The sequence below is a fragment of the Leucoraja erinacea genome, chromosome 33, assembly GCF_028641065.1.
Source record: "Leucoraja erinacea ecotype New England chromosome 33, Leri_hhj_1, whole genome shotgun sequence".
Taxonomy (NCBI): Eukaryota; Metazoa; Chordata; class Chondrichthyes; order Rajiformes; family Rajidae; genus Leucoraja; species Leucoraja erinaceus.
This window is the reverse complement of record NC_073409.1, coordinates 11,607,139-11,627,376: the sequence shown is the minus strand read 5'-3', so window position 1 is coordinate 11,627,376 and position 20,238 is coordinate 11,607,139. Positions and strand designations below refer to the sequence as shown.

At 44.8% G+C, this 20,238-nt stretch overlaps 1 protein-coding gene across 2 annotated transcripts; it reads right to left on the bottom strand.

The window, feature by feature from the left end:
- Window positions 1–1,750: 1,750 nt before the first annotated feature.
- Window positions 1,751–18,879, bottom strand: slc30a4 (solute carrier family 30 member 4). Of its 2 annotated transcripts, none has more exons than XM_055661327.1 (8): window positions 18,769–18,879; window positions 17,588–18,153; window positions 16,104–16,250; window positions 10,846–10,999; window positions 9,308–9,491; window positions 7,395–7,500; window positions 4,887–5,021; window positions 1,751–3,885 (listed from the first exon to the last, which is right to left on the bottom strand). In XM_055661327.1, exons 2-8 carry the CDS (start codon window positions 18,018–18,020, stop codon window positions 3,731–3,733), a joined length of 1,314 nt encoding a protein of 437 aa, XP_055517302.1. In that variant the 5' UTR covers window positions 18,021–18,153; window positions 18,769–18,879; the 3' UTR covers window positions 1,751–3,730. The 2 variants fall into 2 exon arrangements, with proteins under 2 accessions (XP_055517302.1, XP_055517301.1); XM_055661326.1 differs by having other exon boundaries at window positions 18,685–18,832.
- Window positions 18,880–20,238: the final 1,359 nt, after the last annotated feature.

Sequence of the window (20,238 nt, the reverse complement as noted above, 5' to 3'; positions counted from 1 at the left end):
TGGGGGGGGGGGGGGGGGGGAGGGTCATGGTGTTGCGTTATGGGGACGTTGCAGGGTGGGACAGGCCAGTGCTGTCCACACCCCTCTGTCAGTATTTATGCTTATTCCAGCCCCTAACAGATGCACAGATCAATCATTCATCTAGATTTCTATAGTAGGTCCAACTTCAGAAGATCTCAACACCTGCCGCGTATCAATACATTGTGTCCCCTATATTATACCCCATGTACAACCGCTCCTGCCTGTGTGTATGTACAAGGCTCGATCGTGTTTGTCTTATTTTCTCACGTTTGCACGAATCCCACATTTTCACAGCGAATAGGACGCCTTGCAAGCAGTGAAATGCCAGGGAGCGGTGCTGATGGAGGGGCTGTGATGTGGGAGGGGCTGTGATGTGGGAGGGGCTGTGCTGTGGGAGGGGCGGTGCTGAAGAAGCGCAGGATTCTCCGCTCCCCCGGACTCGGGGCGGCTCCATCCGCTGACTTCATTCCTGTCCGCTGGGCGAGGCTGCAACTCCCCGCTTACCACCGCACCGATCTCCTCCTCGGGTAATTTAAAATGAAGAGACGGAAACACCTGGCAGGCTGGTCCAACCCGACATCAGCCCTCACACGGAGGGTTCGTGTCCCCGACACGAGGGGCGGCCTTGGGTAGTTTCTTGCCACAGCCCCCACCGTCTTGTTGTGGCAAGAAACTGCAGATGCTGGTTTAAAAAAAACACAAAGTATTTGAGTAACTCAGCGGGTCAGGCAGCGTTGCTTCTGCAGATGCTGCCCGACCCACTGAGTTCCTCCAGCGCTTGCGTTGTTGTTGTTGTGAGAGACGGTTTCAGCGCTGTTTCCGCCATTCCCCCAATTCTCCCCCGTTACATCCAGGATCGCGTTACTGCTACTTCCTCCACTCGCTAATGTCAGTTTCCACCCCGCTCTCATCTTCACACGGCCCATCTCCTCATCCATTCCAGGTCTCTCCTCTATCCTGTGATAGGCTGGACACCAGCATCCACCACAAGCCCACAGCCTCCCTTAGGTTGGACCTCCTCCACCCTGCCTCCATTTCGCTCTCTCAGTTCGTCTGTCTTGCCCACAAGTGCTCCAATAATGTGGATGTGCCCCTGAAATGTTTTTCTTCTTGAACCATTGCTTCCCCTCTACTGTATTGGACAGAGCCTCTGTCCACATCTCATCCATATCCTGCTCTCGCCTCTTCTTCTAGACACCGCAAAACAGATATGCCCTGGTCCTCACCCATACCCCAGCATCAGCCACATTGGATGATGTATCCTACACATGTGGAGGAAATAGTGAAGAATAGTCATCCTATGTGGAGGCTGCTGCTCCACTGTTCAGCATCTGCGAGGGATGGTTGCCTTCCCGCCTCGCCTACTGCATCTTCCCTTCCCATCATCCAGTGACCCAAAGAGGCGAGGCCATGATTCACCTGCACCACTCCAGTCATTTTCACGAGAGAAACGGACATTGAGGGATGAATCACAGACTCGGGGTTTGTTCACTGACTCGTGAATTGTGGAATCAGAGAGGATTTACAAACCAATTTGGGAATTGAGCAAAGACACATGAATTTGCACAACTCGAAAATTAAATAGCATGCAAAGGTGAGTAGTTATTATCCCCACAATGTACATACACACCTTTGTACTCAGCAGGGGAAAAGGGTTGATAAGATGCGCCACCTGTGGATTCGCCCGAGCAGGTAACAGAACACAGAGAATAAACAGCGTCGACTCAAAGACTGTACTCCAGTTTATTATCTTAAAGGACACAAAATGAATACCGAGGCAAAAGACTTAAGAAAATGCCATTTTGAGGGGCTGAGAATTCAACCTTGCAAAGTATAATGATTTACAATATTGCAAAACAATGAAACTGAACAGCAATGGAAAAGATTTAAGAGAATTCAAAACCCAAGGAAAATATAACGGGTATAATGAGCAAAATAAAAACTGGTAACTGGTATGTGGAAAAACAGAGACAAAAGGACAAGTTTTCTTTAATTTGGAGTTGATACACAATTGGAGGTGAAACATAATTTACCACTGTAAATCGGTGCAGTGGATGTTAGTTACAACATTAATATTCAAGCAAAATAAGCATAACATTTGGCACCAAAATTCAAATGCGAGGCAAATTCAAATAGGAATAAAAAATAAGACAGCATATTACTTGTAAATAATGAAATAGGGAAATCAATAGCCATGCAACGCAATATGGCACTCAATGCTGGTGCTTCCTTCTTTCCTCATGACCTTGGGGGTCACATGTAACACAAACATCAGGTAGCACTGCCCTACCACAGAGACTACCTGCACTGCTAAACAAAGCGAACATCAAAGGGCTGATGGGGAAAATTCAAGACCATTTGCAGGTTAATTCCAGGTCTTGTAACAGAGCAGCAGGAAGGTGCCACCACAGTGCACAGAAGCACATCTGCTTAAAGACATCAGCTGCTTGCTATAGTTGGTGGCACTTGGCAAAGGCTGACTCTTAACAGTGTCAAGAATCCCTTGCCTGTAGAATTGTATATGGCACTTTAAAAAGGACATTGCAGACAAACCAGAAATAACTATTTTGATAGATTAGTTCATATCCCATCAACAGGACAGCAGCATATCCTGTACTAAACTGGAGTGAATTGTGATGAACACGATCAGAAGTCCTGCAATTACTATAGCTTCTATTTTTGTTTTTAAATCTCACCAGATTATGCACATTATTAACTTGTTTCTTAGTTATTCCTCATTATAAACATGTTTAAATTGTCTGATTTCTTCCAGGAGATTGAAGGCTAAACAATTCTTTCCAGTAACAATTAAGAGAGGCCGAGCTCACAAAAGGTTAGGAGGAAATTTCTTTCAGAAAGACTTGTTCAAAGTGTTGATCTGCAAATACTGTTTAACTGTTTACTGCACTTGGGACAACTCGTCTTCCCAATCCAAATCCCAGCAAACTGCACTATCGCACATAATGTCGAGTAATTGTTAATGCTCAACTTGCGATTACAAATGGCACACACTTGCACCATCAATAAACTGGCTCTGGGTCACAGAATGGAACTGGGGAGCTGTAAAATGAACAGAGTCTCAAAGTAAATCAATGCCCAGACCAGGCTGCAACATGGCCACCGGCAGCTGGAGCCTCATTTTCCTTATCTGCTCCCCAGGAAGGAAATGGGGAGAGGGATAAAACTAATTACTATTCATGATTATTAGCTGAAACACATTGTTTCAGTGAATCAAATTCTCAGCAAGTTAGAAGAGTGCCTTCAAGCAGCTCCGTGTGGACTGAGAGATTGGTCCAGCACAGAGGCCATTCTGCCCAGAATGTCCTCGACAGCTGCTTTAATCAACAACTCCCTGCATCACTCTTGGCTCTCTAGATAAACAGCGCTGCTCAGTCCCAGGCCACTAGTGAACACCCAGAGTTCTCACCCAGACGGAGTAAATACGAACTGAAGAAAAGGTATATAAACATATTGGGTACCTGGGAATCAAGGGGGACACGTGATCAGAAGCTGCCCGAAGGGCAAAAGGGTCTTCAAGTCAGCTGCTGAGCAGAGGGTCTCTGCAGCAACAGAGCGAGGCGATGTGTTGAGAGGTTCAATTCTACAGCTGGCGTTCCACAAGTAGAATTTGTTTGTGATGACAGTTTCAAATACTGATTTTTAGTGTTTTTCATCTGAATGAAAGGCACAAAATTTAAGGATCAGGCCCCTAACCATCCAAGGACCCACACTTGGTGCAAGCACTGCCCGATGATTCCTTGTAGACCTGGAGCTGCACTGTGCACTGGTGCATGCCGTAGGAATGAAGCAAGACGTGCCGAGCCTTGGCCTGAACACCTTCCCATCTGGAGGTACTCTCTGGAACTGAATACAGACATTAATCAAAGCAGGCAGCCAACACGAGGATGCTGAGACTGGTGAAATCAGTGAACACTAGCCGGAGCTCCTGAGTGGTCAGTAGTTCTAACCGGAGCAAGTAGCACAAATGTCAATTTTACCCGACCCATTCAGTATCTGAGCACCTGAAATGGTCACTGCACCACAGGAGGAAGACAAATGGAATTGTGAATACTTTTGGCCTTTACCGACATAAATTAGACTTCAGTAGCAGAGCCAGGCTTTACACCAGGCTGCGAGTGCACTGAAATGCTAAAATCGCACCCTTGGGCCAAAGTGATAGATTTTATCATCAGCATAAAGCAGTTTTGCCAGCTTTAGTCCAATCCTCAGTCAGAGAATAGAAACAGCACTGATATGAACCCTTGTCAGCTTCAATGCGTATCTACACCAATCCCATTTACCTGTTGGTCCATATATGTTCCTTTCCTATCCATGTCCAAACACCTTTCAAACATTATAATTGGACCTGCCTCTCCCACTTCCTCTCACAACATGTTCCAGAAAACCAAGACATGACCGAAATCTCCTCTGACCCAAGTTTGCCCCCTCTGGTTCTAGATACTCCTGGCTAGGGGAAACAAAACTAGCTGTCTTATTTATGCCCCTCATAATTTTGTAAAGCTCTATGGCTACCCCTCATGCTCCTAGGTTCCAGTGAGAATAAACTCAGCCTATCCAATCTCGCCATTTAACTACAATACTCCATTCCGGGCAACATCCTGTTGAACCACCTCTGCACTCTCACATGTGTAACCACATCCTTGCTGCAGTGTAGTGACCACAACTGTACACAATGTGGAAGAGACCTTTCAGCCCCCACTGGCCGAGTTCATTCCCCTGTTCCTGACCACAGTCAACAAGAGATGCAGAAAGAAGCCATTAGATCAAGGTTTTGCCACTAACTAAAACTGCAAGGTTATTCCCAGGGAGTTGGGTGGGGTGGATTTGATGTGTAAACCACTTACTCAGCTTTAAATGCACAATGGCTGCTGTTTTCCCCACTGTTAGTGACCATACATTCAGATCCTGAACAGAATGCACATCATCGATCTTCAGCAGAGAGTCCCGCATGTGATGTACATCAAGATGTCTTGGTGTGCCTGAGGGTACAAAATGTCCAATGAATGGGGGGTGAGGGGGGGGGGGGGGGTGGCAGGAGGATCAGTCGGTCACACAATGTTCAAGTTCAAGTGAGTTTATTGTCATGTGTCCCTGTATAGGACACAGAAAATAGTAGGCATTTACTACAAAACAGATAAATGTGTCCATATACCATGATAGTGTGTCCATATACCATGATAATGTGTCCATATACCATGATATACAATGTAAACCATCCATAAAGGTTTCGAACCTTTACCGCTGGGTTTCCCTGGAGTCACGCTGCCGACAACTGACATTGCTTGGAACTGACTGGTCTGCCAGAGAGTGATGACCTCCCCCGATGCAGGAGCTGATCACCTTGACACGAAGGGCCCGCCATCGGCTACGGGAGGCAACATCATCCCGTCAACGGAGGGCTTGAGGACCCCGACCGCGGGTGAGCAAAGGGAAGAGATTGAACTTTTTTTTCGCCTTCCATCACAGTGAGGAATGTGGAGAGGTCACTGTGACGGATGTTTATGTTAAAATGTGTTTTGTGTGTTCCGTTGCTTTTTATTTGAATGACTGACTTGGCAAATGAAATTCCTCGTATGTTGCAAAACATAATTGGCTAATAAAGTATTATTGCAGTTGTGATTTTTTAGTGATTGTGAAATGCAGAGTGTGAGGAAAAGACACAAAATATGCCTCAATCCATCACTATACAGGCACAAGTGGAACTCAAGCAGCACCAGCTGGTGGTCTAAACACACCCAGTGGGCTAGGGGTGTTTTGGCCTTGTAATCCTTTCTCAGGATGAGGAAAATCCAGAACCAAAACAATTACTGCTCAGTTATCAGCTCATTTATAAAATGCGTTGCTCAACTCACAAGGCTTATCAGATCACCAGGGGTGGCACTCGGGGGAGTCCAGAGGTTTACTAGACAAAGGAAACATGAACTTTGTTTCTCTTCTCACAAATGTGGCCTGACACGCTGAAAATTTCCAGCACTTTGTTTTTCCTACCAGTCGAGTTTGTGTTATAAATTTGGAGAGGCAAGGATTGTATCCACTGGTGTTTAGAAGAGGGAGATGAGTATGAAAACACAGATTATTGGAAATAGTCAGCAAGTCAGTCAGTCAAACTGTGAGGAAAATAGTTCTCATTTTAGGTCAATTAGCAAAGCAGAAGAGAGAAAAGTTGGTGTCATTATATGTAATTTTTTAATGATTGGGAATCAGCTTTCCTATCTTATATCCTTTATTTCCAGAATTCAACCCCTCTCTTTTTCCCCCTCCATCTCATGAACACTCCTCCAGATACTCATTCACCATTCCTTCACGCACCACCTCCCGCACTTGTCCTTCACTCTCTCCTGGTAACAGATTTCCCCTTCCCCCTCTGCTTTTCCTCATTTTCTTTGCAACTTAAAACGTGTCACCTTTCTAACTCCTCCCAATTTGACTTGCAACATTTAACTCCAATTCTCTCTCCACAGGTGCTGAATGACCTCCTGAGAATTTCCTGCATTTTTGCTTTTCAATTAGTTACAATAGAACGTATGGGAATTCAGATTTGGAATACTGGTATTTTGCCCAATAGGGTGCAGAGATTAATTAACTAAATGGGAGATTTCACACTTTACGACATCAATGTTGATCACGATAAAGAAACGTACTCATAATAATGCGCTCTGATGATGTGGCTGCAGTTCAAGCGAGTACAACCTGATTTGATATTCAACCAAAGGAGCAACTGACACATACCCGATATGGTTTACAAACCATTTATGATATAACGTCTAATATAAAATGCTGGAGTAACTCAGCGGGTCAGGAGGCATCCCAGGAGCATATGGATAAGAGATGTTTCAGATTGAAGAAGTGTTCCGACCCGAAATGTCGCCTATCCATGTTCTCCAGGGATACTGCTTGACCCGCTGAATTACTCCAGTATTTTGTGTCTTTCTTTGGTACAAGACAGCATCTTGTAGTTCCTTTTTATGCCATTTTTGAAATGTAATATTTTATTCTCTTATTTGATAACTATTCAAGAAAATAATGGGGAGAAATGGGGGAAATAAAGCTGCAGATGTTGGAAAAACTGAAATGAAATAAAAATATGCTTCTGCAAGCCCTCTGCTAGTGCAGTAGGGACACATAGCACACCTCCCAGTGTCAGAATCCTTCAGAAGGTAGTGTTCACGGACATTATAAACCCACTAATTACTATCACAAAACACAATTAACTTTTCTGTTGTGTGGGAAATAACGGTGCCTTCCATGAACCCGATACTCCTGCTGCAGGACCAGACTACTCCCCGATTAGAGCTGCTTTTCAACCACTATCTGTAAGAGAAGAATTAGTACTTTTGTGCTAAAATTTGTACCTTCCAGAAAGATCAGAACGGTGTCTCGCATTATTCGGAATGTCGTGCACAAAACGAGAATGGAGAAGATGTAGGTGCAAATTGGGTCAGCAATCTTGTAGGCTGGCTGTGGGAGAGTAAGAGTAACCATGAAGTGGAGTCAAAGCCACAACACCATGCTGGGTCATGGACCCAATCAGTCGTGTGTTTCACACACCCAAAACATCCGTTAACATCTGGTCAAAGGACAATTACAATAATACAGCAAGCTTGGGAATTTGCTGGTTTTGAAACAAGCAGATTTCTTGAATTTACTGAATTATTGAATGATACTCCCAATACACTTTTACTTTGCATGTTATAGAGTCGACTGTAATTTTATCAGTGAACCCAGCACATTTAAAGAAAGCATAAAATGGCTCTGGATGAGTTTAGAAGGCACAGTTAATCAAGAATTTGATGCGGACTATTTGTTAACAGACTGCCTCCTAGCATCATCTCAACACCCAAAAGTCATGTAAATCCAATCCCATTCTATTCAACATCTCCAAAAATGGCAAATACGCGGGAATCTGAGAGAATCATCCCAAGTTGAGAAAATGTGTAGGATGGACTGCAGATCCTTTTAAAACTGAAAAGAGACAACAAGAAAAAAATCAGCTGGTCAGACAGCACCTCTGGAGAAAAGGAAAATATGTTTTGGGTTGAGATTCTTCTTCAGACTGAGATCCAGGGAAAAAATTCTGTCTGACTTTCAGTTCAAAGAAGGGTCTCAACCCGAAATGTCACCTATTTCTTTTCTTCAGGGATGCTGCCTGATCCGCTGAGTTACTCCAGCATTTTGTGTCTATCATCCCAAGTTGAGATTGGGTAGAATGAATGTGAACACAGCAACCATGTACTTGGGAGTTTTTACTCCCTAGGACAGGTCCAACTGCTCTCTTTCTGTGCTATAAAGCCTTTGTATTTACAACAAATGTCAGGTATTCAACAAGTCAAAGCACAGAGATAGGGCCAATGAGCATGCTGCCAGAGAAATAAAGGCAAATTACATGTTGGCCATTACTGCAAGAGTATTTAAATGCAGGAATACAAATATCTTAGTACAATTATATGGGGCGTGATTCAAGAGTTACAATAGAAAGATGGGACTTCAGATTTAGAATACTGGTAATTAGTCCAATAGGGGTCAGTGTTGGTTTCTTTAAAGAAGGATATACCATCCAGAAAGGAAGTGTCCCCAGACTGGTTCCAGGGAGGTGGATTTGCCATTCTTGGACTGATCAATAGGCTGGAATTGGATTTGCAAAACTAGTAGAATGAAAGGCGATCTCACTGACAATTACAAACTCTTGCCCGGCTCGACAGTCTGGGTTGCAGGGAGGACAATTTCTCCCGAGATAGAAATCTGTAACCAGGGCCACAGCCTCAGAATAAGGGGTAGGGCATGTAGGAGAGAGATGAGGAGAAATGTCCACGCAAATGGGTGAATCGCGGGAATTCCCTGCCCGCTGGAGAGCACAGGAAGTTCAGTCCTCGAGATAATTCAAAACAGATCAGTGGTTCACAACCACACCTCCCCAGGAACAATATTGGAAAGGGGATGAATGCCGACCTGGTCAGCAAACCCGTGACCCTGAAAACAAATATAAAAAATAGATGTTCACACAGGATATGTGGAGTGTGCAGGAGCACACCATTGTGGTATTGCAGGGAAGGCAAGAGGCCTCACAATCTACTCCCTCCAATTCTTATTTATGAGTCATTTTGTTCCACTCCAAATCATATTTTCGTCTCCCAAAACTTAGCATTGATTTCACAGACAAGTGACAACACCTTGCACCTGAAGGACTAAACCAGTTTTACCCACTCCATTATGGAACCATGCAGTGCACAGGATTATATAATTTGCAACAAAAGAAGGTCAAACGTACTTCAAAGCGAATGATATAGGCTGCCATCAGGACACCAATACTCTGCATCATGTCTCCCAGAGCATGGATGAAAGCAGCTCGCACAGCCAGAGTCCCAGAACCATGAGCGTGTCCAGGCGCTCCCCTGGTTTCTGAAGGGCAGTGGGAATGGGAATGGGTAGACTGATTCAGCAAAAACCCCATCCTGTTAAATTTAAATTAAAAACATGAAAGTTTTAAACATTGAACAATGTGCATACAAAACCCTTCATCATTCTGCATAATCAAAGTATTACTGAGTATAAACCTGGCATGCAGCCTGGCATCATCTCAACACCTGGCATAAAACCTCGATCAAGTGAAGCCAAATTAATTTAATCAAATAATTTCATCTCAGTGGATGGAAATTAATTCTCCTAAACACAGTGAATCTGGAGTGATTAAGTTAGAGCACAAATTAACACACAGAGAACCGCAGGTGCTGAAATCTTGAGTAAAACACCAAGTGTTGGAAAGGTGATGTTTTGATTTGGAACCTTTCTTCAGACGTTTGAAGAAGGATCTCTACCCAAAAGATTGTGAGTGCTGGAAATAAGTTTTGCTTGGGAAGAATTGCAACAATAGCACTTTCAGAACTGTCGCTGTTCAGAGATGTGCTTACACCCTACACTGCACTGACCCCTTGATGCTGGGCACTCTCCCTCTCCCCTACACCCCCAAACACTGCTGGGCACCCCCTCCCAAGGCTACTAGACTCACTGACCTGGTGCCACCCTCTTCCAGCAATGTCTAATTCCATACTGTTCCCACCCAACCACACTTCTGGGCACTCACAATATAAGCCATACTAATAATCATTACCCAACATTCCTCTGACCTTTGGATGTTACAACCAATGAAACCGTGAAATTGGACTTCCAGCCCAAATGATGGGCGTAAAGACATTGTGGACTGCAGAGGCAGACATAAAATGTAGAATCAATGCTAGGGTGGTGTTTAACATGCTCAGGAAGGAGCTCAAAACACATCTCAATCAACACCAAAATACGCATCTTTAACTCAAATGTGAAACAGGTGGTGCTGTATGGATCAGAGACATGGAAAACAACAAAACATACTACAAACAGGCTGCAAACATTTATTAACACCTGCCTTAGGAGAATACTTAACATCTGGTGGAGAGGCAATGTCAGCAATGTGGACCTGTGGAAAAGAACAAGCCAGGAGCCCACTGACTTACAAATTCGAAGGAGAAAATAGAGTTGGAGTTGGACCCTCAGAAAACCTGCCACAAACATCACCCGGCAAGCCCTGAAACTGAACCCCAGGGAAAAATGAAAAGAGGTCACCCCAGGAACAGCTGGAGAAGAGGTGTCCAGAGAGAGATGTCTGAGAGTGGGCTCAACTGGGGAGATCTCAAAAGATTTGCCAACAATCGAATGAGGTGGGGGACATTTGTCAATGGCCTATGCTCCCCAGAGGAGCAAAGGGCTTGAGAAGATAAGAAGAAGGACTGCAGCAGAGTGTTAATTCAGCTCTTTAAAGCAAATGCTACTTACACGAGGTTAATGGCAACTCCAACAGCTGCAATGATAATCATCACGTCTGCATTGATCTCAAAGTCCTGGTGTATGGTCCTCTGAACAGCCTCATATACAAGCCCTATGGTTACAGCGTAGATCAGCAACATACTGAGCACCGCCGCCAGCGCCTCTGCAACAGACGGGGAGAATGTTAGTCACATTAATAAAGTACAAAACAAATAATGCAAGCATTGGCAACCCTACGACTGAAGAGACTTGTCAGGAGGAATGGGCTGATCACATCAAGCACAATGATCATTGTCACAACTACATGACAACTGAACCAATGCTAAATATACAAGGAATGTGAATACCACAGCATTTTGGTACATTGTTTTCAAATTTGCTCCATTCATTTCTGCGTTCTGCCGCATCCTTGGCTCGGGTACCAAGAAGAACCTTCAACCCAGGCATCCTAGCTGAGCCCCAGAACTTCATCCCTCACCTCACCCCATCACGTGCTGAATTCCTGTCACCCCAGATCTCTGTAGTTTGGTTTCTATCCTGTTCAGGCAAGTCACCTGCTTTACCTTGGATTTTGATCTGGTTGAAATCCCAAGGAATTTAACACCTTCTCCAGTGTTCAGAAGCAAAAACCAACTGTAGAGTCAAGGGCATTCCGTAGATGCTTGCATTTCCTGCCTGGTCCTCCTAGTCAGATCATTCTCCCTCCATATAATAATAATAATAATAAATACTTAATTGATCCCCTCAGGGAAATTCAGATGTCCAGAAGCCCCCAACCAACAAACCCACAGATTCAAAACGAACGCAGACAGAAAATACATAGAATACACTGTGGACACTACCTGAGAGCAATAAATACTTAAAAAGACCAATAATTAACAATTAAAAATTAAAAATTGCAAGAATGCATCCCCCTACAGCCTAGCGGTCCGAATTATAAAATCTAATGGCTGCAGGGGTGAAGGATCTCCTGAACCGCTCCGTTCTACAGGGCAGGGAGAGGAGCCGGTTGTTGTTCCGAGTGCTCTTTTGACTCTCCAGAATTACATGGAGGGGATGCCCGGGGTTTTTCAGGATGACCTGCACCTTGTGCCTCATACGCCTCTCAAGCACATCCATCCCAGAGTCTACTCTCCCCTCCAGCACTGAGCTAGCTCGTTTAACCAGTTTGACCAGCTTCTTGTTGTTTTTTGCACTAATGCTGTTGCCCCAGCAGACAACAGCATAGAAAATAACACTTGCAACCACAGTGTTGTAAAACATGTGCAGCATGTCATTACACACATTGAAGGATTTGAGCCTTCTGAGGAAAAAGAGTCTGCTCTGGCCTTTTTTGTAGAGGGATGCAGAGTTGACAGACCAGTCCAGTTTGTTATCAAGGTGCACTCCAAGGTATTTATATGTCTGCACCACCTCAATGTCAGCCCCAGCAGCGTTGACCGGCTGAAGGGGGAGCTTGGACCTGCCAAAGTTAACCACCATCTCTTTAGTCTTAGTTGTGTTCAGGATGAGACAGTTCTCTTCACTCCAGGCACAAAAGGAACTGGTCAAGTTCCTGTATTCCTCCTCCTGCCCGTTCCTTACACATGCCACAATCGCTGTATCATCTGAATATTTCTGTACGTGGCATGTGTCAGACTTATAGTTAAAGTCTGCTGTATACAGGGTGAAGAGGAACGGGGCCAGAACCGTTCCGTGTGGGGCTCCAACATTGCACACCACTGTGCCAGAGACACTGTCCCTCAGCTTGACAAACTGTGGTTGACCCGTCAGGTAGTCGTCTATCCAGGAGATAAATGTGGAATCCACCCCCATCTTCTTAAGCTTGTCATTCAGAATCAGGGGTTGGATGGTGTTGAACGCACTTGAGAAGTCGAAGAACATAATCCTCACATAGCCACCGGGTTTGTCCAAAAAGGAGTAGATCCGGTGCAGCATGTAGAGGACTGCGTCATCCACCCCAATGTTCTCCTGGTATGCAGACTGTAGTGGGTCGAGTGCGTGCTGGACTTGTGGTCTCAGGAGACGAATGAATAGCCGCTCCATTGTTTTCATGATATGGGATGCAAGGGCCACCGGTCCGTAGTCGTTGATCTCGGTCGGCCGCCCTGCTTTGGGAATCGGCACGAGACATGATGTTTTCCACAAACCTGGTACCCTCCCTGACTGGAGGCTCAGGTTGAAAATGATACAAGCTGCAGCAATCACCACCTGGAACATGCTGTCCATATAACCTCTGGCCTTACAGATGTCACCAGCGTGACAGCAAGCCCTGCTCAAGGTCTGAACTCGAGACCTTAAGCAGTTCCGGTTAACAATTACTGCAGGTGTAGTTGCCAACAGCTCAAGACTTGGTACCCAGCTACATTGTTAGTTTATTCAACTCAATATGTTGTTTTCTTCTTAATTCAATTTTCTTTCTGTTATTTTTAATACTAAGCACCACATCTTTCCCCCATGCAACGAATTCCCAATTTCACCAAAATCTTCACTGCTGCCAAAATACACTTAGGGAACATACTGTACTTGGCTTCCAGTACATACAAAGACTAAATATTTAATAAGCACTTTTAAAGAACCACTGTTTGGAGCAAGACCACAGCTGACATCCTCACAGGGAACTTTTTTCCCCCCATCATTGACCAAGTTGGACACCCTGCATGATTACATCTGCAACCAGTACTTTTGTAATTGATACGTCTGTCCAAGGCAGTATTTGTAACATTAGTAGAAGAATTGGACAGTATTGATAGCTCCAACAATTTCCTTCAACATCATTGAGGATAAGGCACCATGGATTCAGTGACATCCCAAACTCCACCCTCAAGATTCGCTCCTTCCACCACTGTGGCTACAATGTGCAATATCAAAGAATGCTCTGCGGTTACTTATCTAGGTCCCCGACAGTAGCCCCACAAACTTGCAATCTCTTCCACCAGCAAGAGCAGAGAATCACCGCCATCTGCAGGTTCCCCAGCTTGCACATTGGGCTGATTTGGAAATATACTTATAAACCTCATCATCACTCAGTCTCAATACTGAATCTCCCTTGCCAACAGCCATCAAAAATGTGGCTCATCAACACCTTCTTCAAAGCAGTAAAGGCAATAGATGCTGGCCTTATGAGCGATAGTCAAATCCCACAAATGAATTAAGAATTGTAATTCTAACAATACATAAAGGAGATAGGCAGAGCAGGTGCAAGGGAAGAAATGGCATTTTCAAGGTGAGATTGCAGTAAAAAATAATACATTAAAAGAGCACAGCTTTCTCACTTTTTTCCGCCTAGACAACACCTTGACTCATGCAGTCTTAATCTGTGTTATGATTATACTGCAGAAATCATGACCCCCCCATCCCTGTACACACACTCTTACTCTTTCCTTCTCCACCAGCTCTTCTCTAGAGTTTTGTCCAAACTTTCAGCCTCAGTCACAGATGCAATACATTTGGAGCACACAAAGTCACTCCTCACCAGATTAGGCAGTCAATGCTGCGTGGCATAATACACTCTCCATTGTCTTGTTGTAAATGTTGTGCCTTTAGGTCTAAAGGCAGTGTGTAGGTGAAGCATACAGCAATTATTGTTTTATATTTAGGAACATAATACAAAGTTCAAACAGTGAGTCAATGTTCAAGCGACTGACTAATTAAGGGTTTTCCAATGTAATGATTTTTAGTTCAGTTTACCAACACACAAATTCCATTACACTAAAACAAATCCAGGAGTGAGTGTACGGTTGAACTGAATAAATAAGCAAAGACCGATACAGTACAGGAGGAGACCATTCACATTATCTTGTGCCGTCTCTTTGATGGAGCTACCTATATAGTAAGATAGTTCTCAATAATATGTGAAGCATATGGATACAGGCTAAAACAAAGATAGTTTAATTTGCAGTTAAAATTAAGCTTTGAAGAACATGAACCACAATTCCTGGGGTTTGCCCACCCCCTCCAGATGTTCTGCAGATGTTCCCCGGTATGATTGTCACTGGCACGAGGAGCCACATCTGCAAGCACAGAAACACACCCCAACCATTGAATTCCCTATCATTATTGTTCTCACACTTTCTTCCCGCTCTCCTATGCAGCCGAGCCATTCAGTGTCATGATCCTGACTCTCTCTGTATTCCTTTACAGACCCCTAACAGCGTGCCAAAGGGAAGTCTGCTCAACAATGATGACTCGCTCATTACTCACGGGCTTCTTCTAGTCTGACCCAATCAGTCTGAAGGGCCCCTACCTGAAACATCACCTATTCATGTTCTCCAGATGTGCTGCCTGACCTGCTGAGTTACTCCAACATTCTGTATCTCTCCTTCCAGTCTGATTGATGGTCCCCCATGAACTCTGCCTTGTCAAACCCAAGCTACAATGTAATCACCTCCCCAATCATGTTATTCAGTTATCAGCCCCATGGATGCACCTCAGTGACTCTTAGCATCGGCCCAGCTCTGAAACAGCACAAGCTGCTGCAACTGGACATGACGATTTCTGGAACATGTCATCTAACACCTCCCTCATGATGCACAGGGTGCATCCACCTGGAGAACCCGTCCTGCCAGGCCACACCCTCACCAAAACCTTGAACAATAAGTGTCAAAAGACTCACCGTATAGCTACTGACATTCAGAAGCTCATGGTGAACATTCCCACACAGACAAATCAGCATTACCAGCCTCCCTGAACCCCCCTCCCGTTATATACCAAAACCCACACTCGCAAGACCATGGTGCATGAAACGTATTGAGATTCCCCATCGACAAAAAGTGCTGGAATAACTCAGCGGTTCAGGGAGCAACCCTGGAGAACATGATGGGTGATGTTTCCGGTCGGGACTTCAGCATCCCTTTATAAGCTCCCAAGTTGTACTGGGGAGTCAGCTAACTGTACTTGGTTAGTGAGAGGCTCCCTCCACTTCCCCATGCAGTTCCCTCCCTTCCCACCCCCACAGGGCAGCTTGTTTACCTCATCAGCTGAAACAGCAAGCTCCGCATTAAAGCCTCTCTTCATTATACTTTTCCTATAACTTTAGCCCATCATCTATCCTGATCAATCTCAATTTAGGACTGTCAGCTTGAAGTGCTGAGAGAGCAAAGCCAGGACTGCAGCAAGACAAAGACTTTATACCACAGCACGTCTGGATGGCAAAAAGTTGATATTGATCCATATCTAAGGAAATTAACACACTGTAATCATCCAACCAATTGTGCACCAAAAAGGTGAAGTGAGAGCTTACAATAATCAGGCAAATTATCACGTACCGAATCGATGCCAGCCGAACGTGAACCTGTTACTTGGAGGCCTTGCTGAAAGATATAGTGCAACCAAGGAAGCAGCAATCCCCAGCACATCGGCTAGCATGTGAACAGCATCAGTCATGATCGCCAGGCTGTTAGAAAGCCACCCTCCTGGTTAGTGGGGAAAGAAAGGGAGGGGGAGAAAAAAAAACCCACTTAGACAAAATCACTGAACATAAGAACAGGAGACAGTGCTTCAACTTGCTCCACCATTCATTAACATCCAGGTTGATGTCTCAAATCCCTTCATACTTTTGGTGACTGCCATAGCATAACATGTACCACATTGACTTAGTCCTCTAAATGTTAAGGTCAGAATTCGCAATCTATTAAAGGATCGCAACCCAATTAATCGCCTGTCCAACCCCCCCCCCCTCTCCCCCTCCCAGATGTCTGATCTACTGAATCCCCCTCTTGCACTTTGTATTTTACTTGGACGTAAATGTTGATTGGTTGGTGAGCAAGTTTGCGGACGACACCAAAATTGCAGGAGTTGCAGACAGTGAGGAAGGCTGTCAGGAGATACAGCGTGATATACATCAGCTGCAGAAACGGGCAGAGAAATGGCATATGGAGTTTAATCGGAGCACATGTGAGGTGTTGCACTTTGGGAGGTTGAATGTAAGCAGAAAGTATACAGTTAATGGCAGGACCCTTAACAGCATTGAAGTGTAAAGGGATCAATAGTTGCTTTCCGAAAATTATAACTACTCTTAATTCAAATTCACACATGCACTGACTTCACAGCCCAACACCCGGACTTCCATCTGTATATATGTATATATGTATATAGCTCTGCAGAATTGTGCATCCCCCCCCCCCCCCCCCCCCCCCCCCCCCCCCCCCCCCCCCTTCTCCCTTCTGTTTTTGTTTTTCTGTTTCTTGTTTTTTGTACTAAATTATATGTATGCACTGAGTACGAGCAGCTTTCAATTTCACTGTACATGTATAGTGACAATAAATGGCATATCTATATCTATATCTATCTATCTTGGCGTCAGAGTTCATAACTCACTGAAGATTGCAGCACAAGTGGCGTCAGAGTTCATAACTCACTGAAGATTGCAGCACAAGTACATAGGGTGGTAAAGAATGTGTCTGGTATGCTTGGCTTTATTGTCAGGGCATTGAGTACAAGAGTCAGGGAATCATGATGCAGTTCCATAAGACCGGTTAGGTCGCATTTCGAGTATTGTATACAGTTCTGGTCGCCTTCCCCATAGTATCCACGGATGCTTCCTTGTTAAATGATTTATACCAAAGCAGGCTGATTTCCAGCAAAGGCTGAATTTTGCACCTATTATGCAGCACATTAAAACCCAGAAATGGTAGGATGCAATCTTCTATCCAATCAATTACCCCACTCGTAAATTACAAAGAGGCATAAAACTGTAAAACTATTCAACAAAAGTTCAAATTGTCATCCAAATATCCAAAATCAAACTTACCCACAAGTTCTCCAATGGTAAACAAACTGTAGAGTATAACAGCAATCCACAATTTTCTTTTTACTGTCCTCTGCTTGACTAATTCTGAGTTCTTTGTACAATGTTTGCATTCCTCATTACACTGCCCAGCTTCTTGAAATTCATCCTGCAAGCCTGGTTTCTGAAAAGCCTCCAACTCCTCATGAGTGTTGGTGCTCTCGCCATTGGCTTCCGTGCTCCCATTACAAATCACAATCGGCACATTTGCAATCTCCTCAGTCTGATCAAAAGTGACTACTTGCAGTGTACAGGTACTGTTGAATGTCGACATATCTCCATCGTCCTCTGCATCATCAGCAAAGTCTAGTGCAACAGTGTCACTTGTTAAGTCAGTGCAGGCTCCGTCATCTTGGTGGGTGAATGACTTCAATTTACTCCATAAGGATTTAGCCATGATCACTCAAGGTCAGCAATGGACACCAAGTGTTGGTCAGAGCTGGATATTCCTTCCTCCTTTACAGTTCTAATGCTGCTTCTTTTCTGCCCCAGGAGACCAGCAATGATTAACCCAGCATCGTCAGAACACCCTGCAACAAACAGAAACACATTAACTGCATTCACCGATCACTGCAACACAAGTGTTAGCCTTCCGATCCAGTGCACTGTGTACAGGGACAACATGTTCAAAGTGCTGACATCTCTCAACGCATTCTCATTTCATGGCTCAGCTCTCTCCAATCACAGTGGCCAGTCTCGGAGAAATCAGTCACCCGTTCCCTGATGTTATCGCTGAAATATCACAACACACCAACAGAGCCCGTTACCAAAAGCAGACCCGAAGCAAAGCAAAGCAAGTAGGAATGTTTGACATTTCCCTATGCAAACCAAGGAAGCCACAGGACTTCCCAGTGTGAACTCAACAAGCCGACAGTAATCAGTAATCTCAGCGCAGATACATGATGTTGCTCTGCTTTAAAGCAGCGCCTGGGTTCGTCAATGGTCACATTCACTGCCAGACCCTCGGCCTTGAAGACCCCCAAGCCCCGGACACCCTCCAGGACCCAGCCCAGAGCTTCCCTCAAAGGTCTCTGCAGGGACCACTCTCCCGGACTACCAACCCCGGGACGGCATCATATCTCGTCCGTGCGACGTGCAGCATAAGCAAGCCAAGGCGGGAGGCGCGACCCCGGCGCCCAGCTCACCCCAGGGCCCGGCGCTCGGACACAGCTGCCAACGCAATCAGCCTATCACGATGGGCATTAGAATCGGCAACGCCCCCCGGTGACGGTCATAGGTTCCCAGCCTATCAGAGGCCAGGAGCACATGATTGATGGTAACCACAGCCAATCGCGGTTTGAGGTCGACTTTGACCCTCTCCCCGCCTCCAACAACTCGGCCTGTGACGCGGAGTGTAGTGCGGGGCTGAGCCAGAGGGGGGCGCAAGTACCCTCCCCGCGCACGTCCAACGGGCCCTCCCCCCCCCCCGCGCCTTTCTCCACAGAAGCTGTCCGACCTGACAAGTATTATTTGTTCTTACTTTACAATTGATTTTTTGGCTTATTAATCTTAAATCCTCGCGTTGAGTCTGGACAAGTAAAACGTCAACAATTATTTTCCTCCCACAGATGCTGCTCGACGAACGAGTTTCTCCAGTAATTTAAATTGAACACAATTGAGGATCAGCTCTGAAAAAATGGCTCAAGGATGGAAGATAACGTGTTGTGGCAAGTGGTTGTCTAATTTTCACAATAGACAGTTGTGTAGGAAGGAACTACAAATGCAGATTTATACTGAGGATAGACTCAGTGGGTCGGGCAGCATCTCTGGAAAAAAAGTCTGAAGAAGGGTTCCAACCTGAAACATCACCCTTCCTTTTTCTCTAAATATGCTGCCTGATCTGCTGAGTTACTCCAGCACTTTGTGTGTATCTATCAGACAGTGTGCCAATGTTAATGCTAGAATCACCTGGTCGCCTTGTTCTACAATTAGGTTAGTAATTCTTCCAAGGGTTGGGATGCCACAAAAATGGATCTCTTGAAGGATGAGTTCATCATGTGGCTGATGGTCAGAGATCGCTGCATCTTCTTTGGCAATTGAATGTTGTTTATATTTTCCTTGTGTGGTTAACGCCTAGTGCTTCATTGTTCAACCCAATTACCAGGCTGCAAATGTCAAAGAGCTAAGAGCTCTTGAGAGATGGGTGGGGTTATCTTTAATGTGTTGGGTATGCTTTGGTAGTTGTTGGGAGGGGTGTGTGCAAGTGGAAGAAGTTGAGTTCGCTGGTCAAAGGGAATGCTTTGTTCACTGTGAGTGAAATGAATATTGGAATACAATTTAATTGTCTGCAATATGACAACGGCGAGCAGAATGGGCAGAGGGGTGGAAATAGAATTTAGTACTGAATTGTGAGGTGATACATTTTTGGAGAAGGAATGGAAAAATGCAATAAAAACTTAATGGCACTGTTCTGAAGGATGTGCAGCAATAGTGTGACTTGAGATTCATGTTTGAAGATGGCAGGACACGTTGAGTGAATGCTTAACAAAGCATATGGGATTTTACACTTCAGCATGAATCACCTGTTAGGAATGGTTCCAGAGGACTTGAAAATCATGAATGTAACCTAACCCCCACTGTATAAGAAGGAGCGTGGCCAAAAAAAAGGAAATTTT